The 19,718-nt window shown below is 36.3% G+C and overlaps 2 protein-coding genes across 2 annotated transcripts; both read left to right on the top strand.

The window, feature by feature from the left end:
- Positions 1 to 942: 942 nt before the first annotated feature.
- LOC147863596 (putative chloride channel-like protein CLC-g) lies at positions 943 to 6,380 on the top strand. The gene is made up of 7 exons (XM_087319322.1): positions 943 to 1,426; positions 2,121 to 2,321; positions 2,844 to 3,021; positions 3,605 to 3,867; positions 3,979 to 4,251; positions 4,345 to 5,488; positions 5,961 to 6,380. The coding sequence occupies exons 1-7, from the start codon at positions 1,140 to 1,142 to the stop codon at positions 6,126 to 6,128; spliced, it is 2,514 nt and encodes an 837-aa protein (XP_087175448.1). The 5' UTR covers positions 943 to 1,139; the 3' UTR covers positions 6,129 to 6,380.
- Positions 6,381 to 15,968: 9,588 nt separating this feature from the next.
- LOC147863597 (hypersensitive-induced response protein 1-like) lies at positions 15,969 to 18,229 on the top strand. Its single transcript, XM_087319653.1, has 5 exons — positions 15,969 to 16,198; positions 16,486 to 16,606; positions 16,724 to 16,815; positions 17,532 to 17,628; positions 17,714 to 18,229. The coding sequence occupies exons 1-5, from the start codon at positions 16,010 to 16,012 to the stop codon at positions 18,082 to 18,084; spliced, it is 870 nt and encodes a 289-aa protein (XP_087175779.1). The 5' UTR covers positions 15,969 to 16,009; the 3' UTR covers positions 18,085 to 18,229.
- The last annotated feature ends 1,489 nt before the right edge of the window (positions 18,230 to 19,718 follow it).

Consider the following 19,718-nt stretch of genomic DNA (forward strand, 5'->3'; position numbering starts at 1 on the left):
AGCATGACCCATACATAAAATCAAAAGCGTGACAAGGAAGAAGAAGAGATGAATTTGAAGTCTTTATATTCCAGATGGTTATCGTGCATGAATCACAAAAGGTACCCTTGTGGATAGTTATGCCAGATGGTTATCAAGAATTACAAAAGGTACCCTTGTGGATAGTTATGCGAGTGAGTGTGTGTGTTGGGGGGGGGGTCAAAAGTTTTGATAAAATTGTAAGCTAATTTGGCTTTCTCGGGGCTTGGTTTGTCTTTTCATTATCTTAACTCAGAAGATCTCCATGGCATAGTATTAAAAGGAAAAAAGGAAGACGAGTATGGGCCGTCTTGTGGTACCAAAGAGCCGCCCTCCCCCCCCCCACTCCCCATCAATTTAGCTACGAGTGATGCGTGTCCCTTTCCTTTCCTTTCCTTTTGCTTGCTCTTTGTGTGTGTGTATTGAGTGTGTAAGATACATACATACACGCACATATACATAGGTACATGCATACATACATGCATATATACATACATACATATGTACATGCATGCAAACATACATACATACATACATACATACATACATACATAATATACATACATGTATATATGCAAACATACATACATACATACATATATACATACATACATGTATGTATGTATGTATAGAGAGAAAGAAAGATATATTAACGTCTTCTAAGACCAAAATTGGCCCATGAGACAATTGGTTTACAAAAAAAGAAGAAGAGGGGTACTTTACCCATTCATAGAGAGAGAGAGAGAGAGAAAGAAATATTAACGTGTTCTAAGGCCAAATTTGGGCCCCTTCTCTCTGCTCCTCTTTCTAAGAAGCTTTTGTTCTTTTTCCTCTGTTTTTTTGTTAGATACGAAATTTGTGCAGAGAGAGAGAGAGAGAGAGAGAGACTGTAGATACTTACGATAAAGAAGAAAACTGTAGGAGTAGAACCAGACTGTAGTAGTAAAAAAGAACAAGACGAAATGCCTCTGTCGACACCTCTCTCTCTCTCTCTCCCTCGATTTATATATATATAATCTCTTCTTCATCTGTCTAATCTAAAAGAACATAGGAAATATAAAGAAGTTGCTTCTGTTCTGTATCTGTTCTTCTCATCTCTGATAGTGCACCCCCAGTTATCCATGGGTGAACCATCGGAGCTTCAAGAAGAGCTCATAGAGCAATCAAAAGACCTTCAAGACCTCTCTCCCCTCGATCTTCCCCAAACAGAGTATTTATCTGGCGATGGCGATGGCCGTGATGATGATGATGATGATGTTGTCTTCTTTCCTTCCTTCCACGTGTCAGAACTTCGTAAAACATCATCCTTTCTCTCATCTTTCCAGAATCCTATCAATCTACACCGTGGCTCGTCCCAGATCGCAATTATTGGTTCGAAATATGCTCCTGTAGAGAGTCTCGATTATGAGTAAGTATAGAATTGATCTCCTTCCATTGCTTGGCTCATCTTAAACCCATGTTATTATGAGTGTCTTGATTGATTGAGTTGATACATTTGAAAGCTTATTTTTTGTTGCCTAATTTTCTGATCCATCATTATCATGTTGATTGGTTAGATCAATACATATTAAAAGCTAATATGACCTTGCGCTTTTGTCCAGCTTAAACTCTTCATTATGAGTAAGTACACCAAAGAGCTTATTCTGCATTTTCTTTTATCTATCCCCTAATTACCTGATTATGAATAGTCCATTAAAACTAATTTACATTATTTGATCCATTTTCTACTATTATAAGATCGGCGAGTACATTGAAAGCTAATATCCCGATCCATTATAATCAATCATCTCAATAAGAGTCTAGAAAGCAGATTCTAGTGGGCAATTAAATCTCTTTTCTTTACATGTTTAATGGAAGGTTGAAGCTTATATGGCTAATGAATGCCATTGGTAAGCGTATCCTCATATAGCTATAGACATTGATAGACATATGCACGTTTATACTGGATTGCATTTCCAACTGGACCGTTAGATCGTAATATGAAGGATGGATTGTCTTACACCAAGCCTTTTTTTCTGCTTTAGATGACAGGTATATACATATGTCTAGGCACATACATAATGTGGGTCTTATGAATCTGTTTTCTTGTCTCTCTTCGGTAGAATTATAGAGAATGACGTGTTCAAGCAAGACTGGCGGACAAGGACGAGAGGGCAGATTTTTCAGTACATCGCGCTAAAATGGACACTAGCTTGTCTCGTCGGTCTTCTTACTGGCATCACTGGCATCGCCATCAACTTTGCGGTTGAAAACATTGCTGGATTCAAGCTCCTCAAAGCTACAAGCTATATCCAAAATGACAGGTCTTCTTCTTCACAGGAATGTTTTTTGAACTTTGGCATGATGCTAACCTCGTATATTTGTGTACATGTATAAAGGTGTCAATTTGTCATTAGAAATCATGTTGTTTTTACTTTGTTTAGTAATCATGTTATTTTAGTTAGTTTGTTTGAAAAATAGGACAAAAGCATGAAATGGTGGTGCCAACTACTTGCAACCCAAGTGATCATTATTTAAACCATACCTTTTTTAACTTTATCGTACCAAATATTGGTTTTTATCTTGACGATTTCTTTCCAACAAGGGATCGTACTACAAAAATATGCAAAAGAAGATACAATACTACTACAATTTTATTTGTAGAAATACCCGAGAACCACCATTTCATGATTTTACCCATTTAAAATGAATATGTAGTTTGTTGTGAAGTGGAAATAATTTCGTGTAGCACATACACTCTGGATCTTTTGAAATTAGAAAATCTAACCATTTTGGGATCATGAAGAGTTTTATGCCATTTAAGCATGTATGTTTTGATTTTCCAGGATATTTGTTGGCTTTGCTATATTGGTTTTAAGCAATCTCTTGTTGGTGCTCTCTTCGGTATTGCTATGTACGTTTGTTGGCCCTGCCGCAGCTGGCTCTGGAATTCCAGAAGTTAAAGCTTATCTCAATGGCATTGATGCTCCCAACATTCTTTCCCTTAGAACGTTACTAGTGAAGGTATTTTTCAAATCTCAACATTTTGTTTCATATATCTCTTATCATTTGGGTTTCCTTGGATCTATTCATTTATCAATCATCCTTTGTGGTTTGGTCCTAAACCCTAAACACTTTTAGTAGAGATTCTCGTAATGTGCTGCTTTTTGAGAAATTTGAAAAAATTGTAGATGATTTCAAAACCAGGCAGGTGCACTTGTATTGATTAGGATTTTGTTTTCGCCTTCCATTAAGATGCTTAGACAACATTTCAGATAATCTTTAGAGTGCTGTTAAGCAGTATTTTTTCCCCAGCAATATTGACATTCATTTTGGGGTTTTTTCACCTCCTATTGAGGGTTTCCCCTAGTAATATAAGTTATAAAAGGGAATTCAGCTTTGACCTTCCACGCTAAACTTTTTTATAGACTTTGTTTTTTTTGAGTTTCTTAAGCAATACATCATCCACACTGTCTTTTGCACACTTTAGCATCATTTTGTGAGTTCTGGCATAATATTGAGGGTTATGTAAAGAAGTGATTTCTAAAAGAGGAAAGAAGCAGCAAAAAGAAGAAAGGGAATTGTTTACGATTAGATAAATTTTCAGGTCTTTGGTAGCATAGGTTCTGTTGCGGGGGGACTTGATGTGGGAAAGGAAGGGCCTTTGGTACACACGGGGGCTTGCATTGCTGCATTTTTAAGCCAAGGGGGTTCAAAGCGATACAACATATCATGGAGATGGTTGCGATATTTCAAGAACGATAGAGACAGGAGAGATCTAGTCACATGTGGAGCTGCAGCTGGAGTGGCGGCTGCCTTCAGAGCACCTGTTGGTGGTGTCTTGTTTGCACTAGAAGAAGTAGCTTCGTGGTAAGTTTTTTCAATCACGTAATTAGCTTGCTCGAAGTTCAGCCCTGACTTGTGAATCTATAAACAATCCTTTGTTATTAGATCTAATTGGTGGATGTCTCTTATTTCCAGGTGGCGTAGTGCGCTTTTGTGGAGAGCATTTTTCACTACTGCATTGGTTGCTGTTATACTTCAATGGACTATTAGTTATTGCGGTGATGGGAATTGTGGATTATATGGTACTGGGGGCTTGATACTGTACAACATTGGGGATATATCAATTCAATTTGGACTTGTAGAGCTCGTGCCTGTTGTGATTCTAGGATTGATTGGTGGATTTCTTGGGAGCTTGTTCACCTACTTCAATGGAAAGATCATTGAATTCTACTCTATTTTACATAATAAGTAGGTAACAAAGCACATACCTAGTTGTCCAAGTTTTAGGATCACATTCATTGACCTTTGTTTTTCTTTTTTTCTTTTCTTTTTCTTTTGTAGACATGGACCAATGCTGAAGATCTTTCATGCTGTTATCATATCACTCATTACTTCAGCATGTGTCATTGGTCTTCCATGGTTGGGTGCATGTACCGCATGTCCTTCCGACCTTGATGAAGAGTGCCCTAGCACAGGGAGCTCAGGAAACTTCAAACAATTTACATGCCCGGAAGGCCATTACAATGACCTCGCCGGCTTGTTTTTCAACATAAATGATGATGTTGTAAGAAACCTCTTTAGTGTTGGCACAACCAATGAGTTCCAATATAGGTCTTTAGCCATATATCTTGCTTCAAGTTATATGCTAGCTCTTTTGACATATGGTACCCCGGTTCCATCAGGTCTTTTCATACCAGTAATCATCACTGGAGCTACATATGGTCGTATGATTGGCATGGTCATGAGATCACTAAACAGTGACCTTTCACAGCTTGATGAAGGTCTGTATGCCATATTGGGTGCAGCATCTTTCTTAGGAGGCTCAATGAGAATGACTGTTTCTATATGTGTTATCCTTCTTGAGCTCACTAACAACCTCTTAATGCTTCCGTTGACAATGCTGGTTCTCTTGATCTCCAAAACAATTGGTGACATGTTCAACCATAGTGTATATGATCAAATTGTCCATATAAAGGCATTGCCTTTCCTTGAAGAGCATCCTGAACCATACATGAAGCATTTGATAGCTTATGATGTGTGTAGCCGCCCACTTCACACTTTTAGCACTGTTGAGATGGTTATAAATGTTGTCGATGTCTTACGGAGAACCAATCATAATGCATTTCCAGTGATCGGCATCGACATGGCATCAAAAAAACCCATCCTTTATGGCCTCATCCTTCGATCTCATCTATTGGTATTGTTGAAAAGCAAAGTTTTTCTTCCATCGCGGAATATTGATAATGAATATGACATCAGCAAAAATTTCCGCTCTTCGGATTTCGGCAAGCCAGGATCAGGGAAGAGTATAACAATTGATGATATTGAGATCAGTCCACATGAGCTTGAAATGTATATAGATCTTCATCCATATACAAATACTTCACCCTATACGGTTGTTGACACTATGTCATTGGCCAAGACATTTACATTATTCCGGCGCTTGGGGTTGCGACATCTATGTGTTGTACCTAAAGTCCAAACTGTAAGCCCTTTCAAGTTTCTTTGCACTCGAATGTTACTCATTTTTTCATGGCTTTCTGTGGATGTATGTCGAACCATTCATTACTATAGATGCTTATATACTTGCACATAGGCATGCATCCATACATACATATATACATGTGTGTGTTTGTACGTTTATGTTGGGGGGCATGATGAAATATGTAACTTATGTGTTTAACAGAAGGCACCTCGTTTGTACATTTTTTATGCCTTGGCCTCTATAAAATGTCTATATTTACAAATAGAATAAAGAAAGAGTTCAATGCATGAGAATTTTACCAAAAAAGGATTTGAAATTAGGCCTGAAATGCATGTGATATTGAGTGTTTGTATGGGTATGCACATATTATGTAAGTATGTGTGTGTGTGTGTGTGTGTGTGTGCATGCATGCATGCATGTATAGTTTACATGTATATCAAAACTTATATATGCACATACTTTGTATTTGTAGGGTCCACCAGTTATTGGTATATTGACACGGCACGATTTCATGGCCGAGCACATTCTCAGTTTATTCCCGCACCTAAGCCATAGCAAATGGAAAAGGTTACGTGTTCGACCCTCCCTTATAATGAAAGCAGTGGAATGGGGAAATTTTTGGAGGCCCAGTAGGTTCTGAAGGACATCTCTCTTCAGGGCAATGTCTTTGTGTAAGGAAAATGAATGTCTTGCTTGATATAATGTCCTCAATTCTTTCATTCCTTATTTTTTTCTTCTATTGATTATATCCATGGAGATAAACTTCTATATGATAATGACTCTCTGTTCATATGTATACAACTTTATTTGATTCAGTACATATCGGCTAAGAACGCATCTAGGAAACATGTTGGTTATGGTTGCTAATGCAATTGGTTGATATTCTTTGAAATGTTCCTTGTAATTTTGGTTCATAATGAGCTTTATTGTTTCTTTTTAGGTGAACTATTTTGGGCTCTAGTCTTTGTTTATCAAGAGACACAATGTCATTAGCTGTTCATTCTGCAAGTAGAGTTTTTTTCTTATCCAAAACATTGACAACATGTCAAAACATTGCACAGGGGACTTTCAATGCATATTGTCCATATAGACGGAGGGTGGAAAAGGTAATTTAGGTAGGCAACGTGTATGTGCCATTGTATATGTGAAGTGTGTTCACATGTAGTGAAGAAGCATTTTGGCAAATTTGATGTGTGATTGCATAGAAGTCGCAAGAGACGAAATGGAATGGTGATCCAAATCATGTATTGCTTAAAATCGGATGTGAAGGCATGTTTGAGTGCATGCTCACATGTGGCGGGGAAGCATGGTAGCAAATTTGATGTTTGTTCGAGTGAAAGTTTGAAGAGAGGAAATGGCATGGCGATCCACGTCACTTATTTGTTGAAATCTGAATATAATTTATTTGTCAAAGTTGAACATTGAGAAGGAAACAAGATTATAGTGTGGAGACGGAGAAATTGAGAATCTTTCTACCACTAAGATCACATCCATGTGAACATTTTCCCTTGGGAAGTTGTTGACATTATAAAATGCATGTGAACAATCATGATGAAATCAATTTTAAATCGAAATCATCATTTCATGTGGGCCAAGACTTATTTAATGAGGCCTCTATTATACCACTCTCTTTTGGTGCTTTCCTCGCTTTGCAAGTGTGTGAAACAACTTGGTTTTGTTGACTATCTTGTGGATATATCAAAGCGTGGCATTATCACGCACAATCATTTCAGCAAGGTTGAGATATGTGAGGGAGCTAGTGTGGCCTAGGCATAGAATGATATGTCTATGCATCTAGCTAGTTGAGATGGTGGTGACTCGATTCTATGGAGCGGTTGAGCGGCAAGGTTAATTATAATCATGTACCTCAATGTTCTTTAGATAAGATCGAGTCAAAGAATCAAGTTGCTAGGATTTGGCATCTATGTGTACATTGTGCATTCCTTGATCAATAAATAAACAATATATCCATGGTTACAATTGTTCTATGTAGTCCCAAGTAGGAATTCTTGTGAATTTACCTAAAGTTTGTGAGTTCATACTAAAGTGTTTGTCTTTAGAGTTGAAGAACTTTTTCCTGGAGCATAACCCACATCTTGGCCATTAAGGTTGTGATTTGGGGGGTTTCTCTTATGGAGACAAATGTCTCCAAACTCAGTTCGAAAACACTATAAACATTTTGTGGTCTGTTTTTTCTTTTTATATTACTTATTGCCTCTATCCATTAATTCAAAGCACAAAGTTAAGAATTTGATAGAACTTTACATGGACACATTCACTACAAAGTAACTTGCCATTGCATTTCGTGACCTCACAAGTTATAACCTTATGTGTGTTGGAATATCATTTCACATGGTGCTATAGGGAACTATCTAAATGATCATATGATTTTTTCGAAATTTATATTACTAGCTTAGCTATAGGATGATCTAATATTGACAAATGAACCTAATTGTGTATCACGTAAGTATAGTATGATTTGCGTGACCATTTAGTTTTTTTATGTGGTCCAAAGAATGATTTGTGCAATCATGTGTATTGTTGGTGTGGTACTGCATCCTTTAAATGTCTTGTGTGAACAAGCTTCAATTGCAAGATGGTTCGAAGACCCATGATTGTGGATTTGAAAGCATTATTGGAACTATTGGAGTTATTCAAAACACTACCAACTTTCTATACTTTAGCATTACCTTCTAGGATGTAACAATGCTCTCTATTTGAAGACCACTCTAGATTTGGGGTCATTTTCCATCAAAACAAATCGAAAAAATTTATATTTTTAAGGGAAGGGGCTTATTTAAATAGCAAGGGATTATTGTAACACGTTATTCTATAAGATTGAGATTAATTATTTGTTGTATATATCATCATGTGGAGTTAATAACCACCTTGTTGTAATACAAAGAATGAATAATTGCGTGTGCCAAATTTCCGTCCTTGCATTAAGTGACACATGAGCAAAATCTGTTCTGAAATTGTTAGTTATAATTTAGTTGTTGAATTTTTAACAATAACAAGAAACATGTTGGAAAATGCTATTGAGGTTACGTTTCACTTACTTTAGGCCATGAAAAGGGGCCAATTGGGCCCGTCAAACGGATGGATTCCAAACATGGATCTCAAACCTAGTTTCTCACACCAATTGGAGGATAGATTCAGTGCATCCATGTGGAAGGCGTGGAGTGACATTAGACAAGTGCTCAAGTCCGATCAACCTAATTCCGAACCTGCCTGGCTTAATCAATGCATCCTATGGAACCCATGTATCATAGATGAATCTGATCAACTAATTGGCTCAAGTAAGGGACTGTTATGGGGATACATTGTAGAAGGTTCAGGAAAGAGTATAGAATGTTAGAGACACTTTATGTCATTGCCAATACAAGATCAAGCCAACATACTCCATGGAATCGAGGGGGGTGGACTATGAGATCTAAAATCATTAACGCTCTATTGCTTAGAGAAGTTGCTAATCAAAGGACAACAATGGAGAAGTGGATAGGCTACAAGGAAGAGAGCTCTTTGACGCCAATATTTAGGGAACCACTAGACAAGATCAAAGGACGAGAATGGAGAAGTGGATAGGCTACAAGGAAGAGAGCTCTTTGACCCCAATAGTTAGGGAACCACTAGACGAGATCAAAGGCCATGAATTGCGAAACAATGAGGCACTAACATTGAATACAACAATTCGAGTACTTGCATATATTGGTCATAAATGGATTATAGATCCCAATATGATGAAAGTACAACTAGAATGGCACATATGTACTCATGAGAAGACATGGCTACGTAAGGTCAGTTGGGAACCTTTGCAATGGACATGGCGTGATCCTTATGCGAGTCAAGGAAGCAAACCCATCCCTTTCTTCCAATTCACGACTAGATTGGGTTGCCACATTCTAACCACTCAAACCACGTGAATGTCGGGTTGTAAAGGTTTGGCACACATATCATGTTCCTCACATAATTATCACCAAGTTTTGGTCGAAAATTTGGAAACAACATCATGCGAGGCGAATTACCACGTTCCAATGTCTATTAATACATAATGCACTACCGGTTGGAGTGTGGGAACCTTAGCTTTCCTAATTGTGTAGCGTGCCCAAATGCAATAGAATCAATCTGACACACTTTGTGGGAATGCCTAGAGACCCATCGAATATGGCGGGGGGTTGGCCGCCTATTGCAATTATGCTAGGTGCAAGGCACAATCAAGTGGGGAAATGTATGTTGGTTATCATGGCAAGCCCCAATTGACGGGTACGAGCATCATGAGGAGGGCATTACTTTGGTGATAAAAGCACAAGAGGTTTTTTTGTCCACCATTGGTCAACTCCTATTACTACCAAATCTCAAGTTGTGTTGGAATTGGTCAAACCAATAACTCTTTGGACTCTATGGAAACAACAATGTAGACGGATCTTCACCAACCAAACAATGCATCCGGTAATGTTAATGCAAGCGATATGGAGTGAAGTTGTAGCCACTCTAAAGAGCCAATACGATGGCCTCAAGGGCGGCTCCGATGGAGTTGAAAGACAATGATTAGCCTTCATCCAACAATGGTCATCCTCTCCCTTTCTTGAATAATTGGACATCCACATAAGATGGAACTATCGCATCCCTACAGGGATTTGTATATAACACTCTCATCTGTAAATTTTTATAACTAATGGAAGGAGTTTTTTTTTTTTTTTTTTTTTTTGGGGGGGGGGGGGGGAACAATAACAAGAAACAAATACCCACTTAATGAAATCATAAAGTAGTACAATTTCATGCTCATTGGGGTGTAGTTGCCCAAAACATTGTCCCAATATCAACAAAATTAAATGTTTCATGTGAATTTATTAATAGATTAGACAAAAGCTTTCATGTTAGATGGTTTGCCCAACAATGTGACTTGCAAAGACATGTTTTGGAACTTGGTACGCTATGAGTTTCTTGTACAGGTGGACAATACTAGAGTGAACCAAAAACATAATTTATTTTTTAGTTTTTTCTCCTTGTTTTGTGCGCCACACATTGGTCACATTTGTTCATGTTGTGTTAGTGTAAATCAAACATAAGTTTGGGATTCATTGGCATGACGATTCTATATTTTAGAATTTTATTGAGGTTATGAGTTATATTTTGTGATAAAGAAACAAATATAAAAGCTCATACGCTTTGTACAGTTTGTTTACAAGGCTTGCTTTATTAGGTTTAGTGATGTAAAAATCTTATGCTCGTATATATTGGCATGACATGTGATATGAAGGCGAATCCTTACAATAATAACTTACTCATACTTTGATATAATTGCTCTATATTTTAGTTGTATCTGTATGAACATTAGTCAAGTAAAAAATATCTATTATCGAGGGTTTCAAGGGTTCTAGGTATGCCTATAAATACCCACAAATAATTTTGGCTTCATACACTCCAAAACGAAAAACACTTCATCACATTCTCCCCAAACCTTAATAAAGTCCATAACCATCATTATCCTTTGTGTTTATATTGTTTGAGTAATGTTGTCATGTTTAGTCATTCAAAGATTATTCTTGCAATTGGTCATCCATCCCTAATTCAACATTTTGACTATGATTTTATTTCAGATCCATTTTCTACCCTTATCCCTTCATTGATCTCTTCTTAATCCATTTATCATACCTCAACTTGATTTATGAGTAATGCCTAGCCAAAAACATTGGGAAAATGACGTAAATCAAATACTGGTAATGAAAGAGGCAAGATGCCTGATATAGAACACATTACTTTCTTGGTGAAGGACTAGACAATGGCTCATATTGTTTGGAAATTGAAGCAACATATTTGATTGTTGTCATGGGCCATGAACTTGCCCACATGTTTACGAAAATTTATGCAAACAATATGCAAATCATCAAGCTCTCTCTATGTGAGATTTTTATCCTACTCTCAAACGAGTTCTCCAATTTATACAACTATGTTAAAATCTATGAAGATGTATCATGGGACATGCCACATGAGGAACTTACAATAAGTGAAAACTGAAGGGAATATTGTAGTCCTCACAAGTAAATGCTTCGAAAAAGCAAAGGAAGGCATTGGATGATGATGGAAAGCAGGTTTCACAAAGAAATCTCACCACACCATCTAGTGACAACGCCCCTTTGCATATTCTCGATAAGATTTATATGAAGCTAAAACAAAGTTGTGAATCACAATGAGTGTATATGCAATTTGATGAAAAAGTGTTAACATAATTGAGAAAGGAGAATAATCCTAATTATTGGAAGAAAAAGTCAAATTAGTGTTTTGAGGATAAATTTTCAATATAAAATAACAAGGAAATGGAAAATAGATGGTGTGGCTAGATTTTAATCACTATAGACAATCACAACATGATCTCATCAATAGCATTATTTAAGTTAGGATGAAATGCGTACTTGTGTTGGGTTTGGAAAGAAGAATCACAATCAAATATTTAGGGCACAATTGAAAAGGGTAAGCCGTGGCATATAAAGGATTTAAACACGCATTCAAATAACTGAAGGTTCCTTGAAATCAAAACCCTTGCATTTGTCACACGAATGTTGACACTCTAGTCAACGAGATTTCTCATCCTCTATCGTCTTCTCCATGTGGTGCAACGTGAGACCATGAAAGGTTCATTGTTACCACACTAGTCAATTTTTGGGATTTGCTCAAATAAAAGAGAGATGTGATGCACAACTATCTATTTCAAAATGTGTGTTATGAAAGTCTTACGTTTCGGTTGAAATATACCTGGAAACACATAATAAGACATTTATGACAAGAAGAGCACCATATCATGGCAAAAAAAATCAAGACAAATGGTCTTGACGTGTAGAATAAATTTTAATGTATGACTTTGATTGAGATTTCTTAAATGGTGTTGATTTACAAGATAGCATACACACTAATTCTTTCATGTCAACCCATACAGGAACCACTCTAAAGGAGCATATTTCTCTTTTAAATAAATGCGTATAAAATATCTACATTGTGTTATAAGTTATAAGTTATAACTATAAGTGATACCAAATAAGTTTGGAAAACCAATTCTTTTTTTTTCCAAAAAATCAATTCTATTAAGTGTGTTAGGCATGTGCATGTTATAATTTACAATTACAAAATGTGATTAGTATGGAGGGGTGGATTGCCATTCCGGATATATATAAAGACAATGATGAAGACAACTTTGTGAAATACACTCTGGCAAATACTTCTTTATATATTTTGTTTTCAACGCAATTATGTCTTCAATAACACAAGCTTCTTTCCTCTCTCTCTCTAATAATTTGAAAATGAGTTCATTGGTACATGCTAAAGTTCATCCATTTGTTAGGTGTCGAGACTCCACACCATTGCTTCCAAACACTTTGTTCACATTCTCTTTGATATTTAGAGGGGGGGGGGGGGGGGGGGGTTTGTCGCTCAAGCTAGCAAACTTGCCAACTATCCATATTTTGCCCTAAACAATTTTGTGAGTTTGAGAATCAGACTTCCGTTGCCACGCACTACCTCCGCCCATATTTGAGTTCGCTTCTCACACATTGTCAATCTCACAACGTGTACTCCCAATCTCAATTCTTGTTCATAAAATTGTTGAGCATCTAGAGTCGCAACTCGATTCCACATGTACTACGTGACAAACATTTCACTTTTAGGATCTAGGGTCATATTTGATCGACAAGGGTGATAATAAAATATCTCTCTCTCTCTCTCTCTCTCTCTCTCTCACTCACACTCACACACACACACACACAACTTGAAAATGTTATATGAAAGCGTCATATATTGACCTCTGAAGACGATAATAAAACCTATGTATCTACCAATATCTCTATTTCAATGGTAATACATGAAGGGTGGGAGAGATGGTCAAATGTGAGGGATGGAGGGCGTGGCGCCACATGGATCCATCTGATTGTGCTGATGTTTTCTTCGAACATTTGCGCTCAAGCTCTACACACACACACACACACACACACACATAGAGACAATCACAATCACAACTTCTTGTACTAAAACAAACAAAATAACCAAGAAGAAGAAGACTTGGTGCCTACATCACAATTTCTTCTTCTATTAGAACAAACAAGAAATACCCAAGAAGAAGAAGACTTGGTGCCACTTGGTGCCTACACACACACACACACACACACACACACACACACCACATCACAATTTCTTCTTCTACCATAACAAACAAAAAATACCCTATAGAAGAAGAAGAAGAAGAAGAAGAAGAAGAAGAAGAAAACTCTTAAGATTTCTACTCTGTCTTTTAATTCATTATAATAAGACTCCTTCTCCTTTTTCTTCTTTCTCTGCGTTAAAAACAACAGAGCAAATAACAAAAAACAAAAGCACAAGTGCCTGCGAATCGATTCCCTCAGAGGTACGCTACACTTCCTTCACCTCCATCTCTGTGTTTTTCCTTCCCTCCCCTCTTCCTTCCCTAAATGCTTTTCCTTCTCTTTGCCTTGCTCAAGTTTTTCTTCTCTCAGCTGTGTCTTTTGGTTAAATCATATATTCGACCTTTCTTCTTCTTCTTTTGTCTCTCTTCCCCTTTTGTGTCTTACATGTTTTGCTGTTGATTTTTCTCTTTGTTTCTATTTTCTGTTTCCTGTTTCTTTTGATCCCATCAGCCTCCTTTTCTTGATCCGGAAAAAAACGTCTCCAAAGAGATCAAAATCCCAGAGAAATATACAAGTGTTCTACCGAATCCTTATCAAATTTCCTGTACTTTTGTTTCATGCAAGACAAATCGAACTAAAACTTCTGCTAAAATTCATATAAGTTCTGTGGTATTAAGTAGTTCCTGATCATTTCTTATTATTTCGTTTGTTTGTGGTATGAAATCTATCATTTGTACTTAATTCCTATAAATTTTCATTCTTTTCGTGCATCAGAAGGAAACATGGCCATTTAGTACAACCGTTTTTTCCCAAACATCGTTCTAATTCCCCCAAGAGGTTCAAGAAAAAGACTTTAAAATTTAAAACATCGTTCTAATCTCCTCAAGAGGTTCAAGAAAAAGACTTTAAAATTTGACCTTACTTTCGAGGTGTATCCACCATTTAACTATTTATGTTGAACAATCATGTCTAACCGAATTTCCTAATTCTTGCTCTGATAAGCGAGTGATCTGTGAGCCACTGAATGACCCAATTCCTTGATTTCCATTGAGGATTCTTTTTGCTACGTTTAGCACATTGGATAAATAACGGTGGCATACATCCTTAACTATTGTAGTCAAAGGAGAAAAGAGATGTAATAGCATCTCGGCTGAGTTGGTTCAAGCATCCTGATAGTAACATGAGGGTCATAGGTTTGAATCCTACATGGCAGGGGGTTGACCTAATCTGTCTTTAAATGAACGATTCCGACCAAATCGGCAAAATGTGAACAGATTCAAATATTTTAATCAATTCGCGCATTATACTGTTGAACAACATCTTTAATAGAAACCACTATCAATAATGGAATGCATCTATGGTGTTATATGAGTGGAAACGACAACCGTATGTGTATATGCATATAGATATGTTCTTGTGATTGCTCAAACTTGGAATATCCATACATTGATACATCAAAAGATATAACAAATCTATACATGCATGTGAACAGAGAATACAAGGGGAAATGTTTGTAGGACTTGTCTTTAAGATATATTACCAACTACATCATGTTATGATGATAAAGACTTTAACAAGAAATAGAGTGGAAAAGATGGGCATGTATGTTGACAAAGAAAACAAGGCGATATTTTTGCATGGATTTCCTTCTTTATCAATGATGAAGGATTATTAGCTATATCATGGTCCAATTATAAGGTAGAGAAAATAAACATAAAGAATTTACTAAATTACAAAAGTAGTCACATGGAAATCAAGGAAAGTCTGCACAAATTAGTAAGAGGGAAGAGGAACTTAATTAACAATGATCGAAAGTCCCAAGCCCAAAGGTAAGAGATGAAAAACATATTTAACGCTTATTCCCCAGTGATACAAGAGTACAAAATTTACGAATACAAACATGACCAGACAAATTTGACTTTTTGACCACTCCCTCTCCTCCAAAGAAAACAAAAAAAAATCAAATTTGCAAAGAATAACAACAAAAGACATTATATCGATATTCAAATACGAAAAAAAATGCTGGAATTTCGAATTCTGAAAATTCAGAAGGATTGTGATTACACCAACCTAATGGCACCGCCCTTTGGGCAGGTTTCAAAAGAACAAGAAGTTTCGGTGTAGGGGTAATTGCATATAGATTACCCATTTATAATGGTGCCTCTAGATGTAGTCTTCTTTATACCACTTTTCAGTGATGGCTTTTGAATGTCATATTGCAAATTGTGTTTGCCATTTTCTGTTTGTGAACCAGGGCAAATATATAAATTAGCATATCAGGTTGCATTTATGTATTAAACATTTTTATTATTTAACATCGTGTTTTGTTGTTTCCTAAATTTCAGCTTGTCTAGTTTCATCTTGGCATTTTTCGCAGAGAAATTTTAACATGGGGCAGATACTTGGATGTGTGCAAGTGGACCAATCAACAGTAGCTGTAAAAGAGAATTTTGGGAAATTTAGCGATATATTGGAACCTGGTTGTCACTGTGTACCTTGGTGTGTCGGGAGTGCTATTATTGGTCTATTATCCTTGCGAGTACAACAACTTGATGTTAGATGTGAAACTAAGTCCAAGGTATGTAGCGGTATATGCGTGCTGTTTCTGGATAATATTAACATTCTCCCTTAATTTAAGGGGTAATATAAACTCTTACACTCAGTAAAAGGGGAAAAGAATTTAATGTTTTAACTCCTTATTGGGGTAAATTCTGAAAATTTTAGAAGATGGAGTAGAGTTGATATTTCTCCTTCTATGACGGATATGTTTTTTATGTTTGTAATTATTTTCCCAATTGTTCATAATCATGTCACTCATGAGTGTTAAAAGGTAATAAGGGAACCGTGGTGATTCTTGTATCTCAGGACAATGTTTTCGTCAATGTTGTGGCATCAGTACAATATAGAGCTGTTCGAGAAAATGCAAAAGATGCATTCTACATGCTCACAAATCCAAAGGAGCAGATCCAGTCATATGTGTTTGATGGTAAACTAGTTGTTCACTTGATTACAGTGTTTTTTATCTTGCATCATGCAGCAAACAGGTAGTTGTCACTAGTTTCTTCTTTTCATGAATGAAAATTGGTCCTGGATATGTCTGCAGTGGTAAGAGCTACTGTACCAAAAATGAACTTGGACGATGTCTTCGAGCAAAAAAGTGAGATAGCAAAATCTGTGGCCGATGAACTTGCAAAGGTATGTTATCTTACAGATATATTTTTGCATAAATATTTTTGTTTGGGTTTATCACGCACTCGTGCTTTGAAACTATGTGAGCTATGAAACTTTATTATCAATAGTCAAGAGAAATAAGAAAACTGGGCATTTGTTCTGACTGAGAGTTAAGGTATGAGAAAAAGTTCCGTGTGTTTAACAATTGGCAACGGTTCGGTTCGGTTTGAGAGGGTCCAAACTGAACTGTTTAAATTTTTTGAAACCTAAACCGAACCACAAAACCGTTAAACCATTAAACCGTAAAAACCGCGGTTTCGTGGTTCGGTTTCGGTTTTCAACATAGGTCAAAATTTTAAATTTTAATTTTTTAAAATTTATAATATTTCATTAAAATTTTTTTTTAAGATGTTATTAAAAATGAAAAGATTGTTTAAAAACAATTTTTAAATTTTTTTAAAAATATAAAATAAAAAACCGTTAAACCGCGGTTTTTGACTGTTGAAACCGAACCGCTGAAATCGTTAAGCCGTTAAACTGCTGTTTAGCGGTTCAAACCGAACCTGCCGATTGTTACATGTGTTTAAGGGTGTAGTAGAACACTTTATTTAACTAAGGGACACTTCATCGTGGCTCGTAAGACATGTGTCAGTTTGAACCTTAATACAAAAAGAACAAGAAAGGAAATTCTGTTTTGAGAGAGATGAGATGGTTGTTGAGATTGTAAAAAGTCTTTGTAGGCAATGTCTAACTACGGATTCGAGATTGTACAAACCTTAATAGTTGATATAATACCAGACGAAACAGTGAAGAGGGCGATGAATGAGATAAATGCAGGTAAACATGATATATACTTATTATTGAGCTCCTAAATGTTTGCATACAATATGTCACCTTATGCTCTTTCGCTTGTTCTTGTCAGCTGCAAGAATGAGACTTGCAACTCAAGAGAAAGCGGAGGCTGAGAAGATTCTTCAAGTAAAGCGTGCTGAGGCCGAAGCTGAATCTAAGTATCTCTCTGGAGTGGGTATAGCTAGACAAAGGCAAGCTATCGTAGACGGTCTAAGAGAAAGTGTTCTCAACTTCTCTCATAATGTACCTGGTACAAGTGCAAAAAATGTGATGGATATGGTCCTAGTGACTCAATATTTTGACACCATGAAAGAGGTTGGTGCAGCATCAAAATCTTCTACAATTTTTATGCCTCATGGACCAGGAGCTGTACGCGATGTTGCAGAGCAAATTCGTCGTGGTTTGCTTCATGGTGAGGCTCCATCACCATCATTAATATAGTTTAGTATGGAATTGAGAGGCGGATACAAATAATTAATAACCATATGATGTACTACTTGATTGTGTGAGTTATTACTTTATTTATTTATATGGTACTTGTAATTATATGACATATCACATGATTTATTTATATTCTTTTGTTTTTCCCTTTTTCTTTCCATCTTTACTTCAATTTAAATATTTGAAACTATATGTATAGCTAAGACTTTCTTATCAATTGTTCTAGGACTTATTACTTTAATTTATATATGATTTAGAAACTATGAGTTAGAAGATATATCCCTTCACATCTTCATATAGCAATTGTTTCCAAAAGATTTTCAAGCAATCTAGAACCTACATATATATGTGTACCACTTCGCACAACCTCCTCCATTGTAATGGTGCAATTCTATAACATTGCTTTGTTTTTATCTATGCATTCTAGTTCATTATCGATCTTCAATCTTTCTAGGCATTTTTCTTATGTTTCTACATCCGTCAAGATGTTGCACACTTAATTCTTTAATATATATATATATATATTATCTCTTGTTGATCCATTCCTACTCAATACCAATCTTGAGTCTCTATGCATAGGTCTTGTAATAAATACTAGATGCATTCAAGATATTGTAGTCTTGATCATATATCATCTATTTCTAATGTGTTCTCATGTATTATTTTGTGTATTGATACCTTTTTTAAATAAATTAAACATTTTTTGCATCATTTCGCAAGATAGAAAGAACTGTTGTATCAAGAGTTTTATTTATCAATGTTTGTGATAGGATGTTTGTCTTTCTATTGGCTGATATAATCCATTCTCATAATAGACTCCTAAAGTTCAGAACAAAAGCTACCACACAGTAGCTCAACTTGAAGACTACACCCAAATGCCAAGTCTTGATATCTTTACACACCCTTTCAATGTCATGCATAAACCACTATCCCCTATAAGCAACATAATCTTCAGTTACATCACTACTACACAAGGTGCAACATCCCCTCTTTAATTAATATGCAAGAGGGGTTTGATCAATTTCATCATTATGCAATGTGCTCACCGTGTTCAATGTGTAAGGGATCTTTGGTCAATGTATACATTGAATAAGATATAAATACAAGAGCTTCGCATGCTATGGTTCAATTTCATAGGCAATAAATAAGAGCGCACACGAACCATCTATATCTCAAAACACACTAATAGTCTAATTCAATGGAAACGGCACCAGCTCAAATCAATTCATAACATACGGAACTTGGATCCCAATATAAAATGATACTTCACGCCTTAAATCATGTGTCAAGTGGAAGCTGTACTTGCTCAAATCATGTCATGAAAACAAGTGCTTGGATGCTAATGTGTAAACTGTACTTCAACAGCTAAATGATACAGTATACCGTGTAATAAAGATGAAAACAAAAACACTGACTCTGCATTGTTTCCAAGAGTAATGGTAAACAATGAAGCTCAGCCAACTGACGCAACCACATTTGTTTTTTTGTGCAACCTTTCTTCTCTTTCTCATGTGAAAAACTAACAATTGTTTCCCTGCATTTCAGCAAAGGCTGCACACCTCTTTCCACCTGAATGATCATGAGAGGTTAATAACTTTGATTTGAAAGATTGTCAACTAGTCTGGTTTAAACAA

Source organism: Azolla caroliniana, unplaced genomic scaffold (genome assembly GCF_043228905.1).
Source record: "Azolla caroliniana isolate FFs.n. ecotype wild unplaced genomic scaffold, voAzoCaro1.0.p SCAF_5, whole genome shotgun sequence".
NCBI classification, from domain to species: domain Eukaryota; kingdom Viridiplantae; phylum Streptophyta; class Polypodiopsida; order Salviniales; family Salviniaceae; genus Azolla; species Azolla caroliniana.

Bases quoted from the DNA above. Each gene is read 5' to 3' on its own strand.
- LOC147863597 (XM_087319653.1), top strand. From the start codon at position 16,010: ATGGGGCAGATACTTGGATGTGTGCAAGTGGACCAATCAACAGTAGCT. The intron at 16,607-16,723 runs GTAAACTAGTTG...ATATGTCTGCAG, and splicing joins CCAGTCATATGTGTTTGATG to TGGTAAGAGCTACTGTACCA. The intron at 17,629-17,713 runs GTAAACATGATA...TGTTCTTGTCAG, and splicing joins GATGAATGAGATAAATGCAG to CTGCAAGAATGAGACTTGCA.
- LOC147863596 (XM_087319322.1), top strand. From the start codon at position 1,140: ATGGGTGAACCATCGGAGCTTCAAGAAGAGCTCATAGAGCAATCAAAA. The intron at 3,868-3,978 runs GTAAGTTTTTTC...TCTTATTTCCAG, and splicing joins CTAGAAGAAGTAGCTTCGTG to GTGGCGTAGTGCGCTTTTGT. The intron at 4,252-4,344 runs GTAGGTAACAAA...TTTCTTTTGTAG, and splicing joins TACTCTATTTTACATAATAA to ACATGGACCAATGCTGAAGA.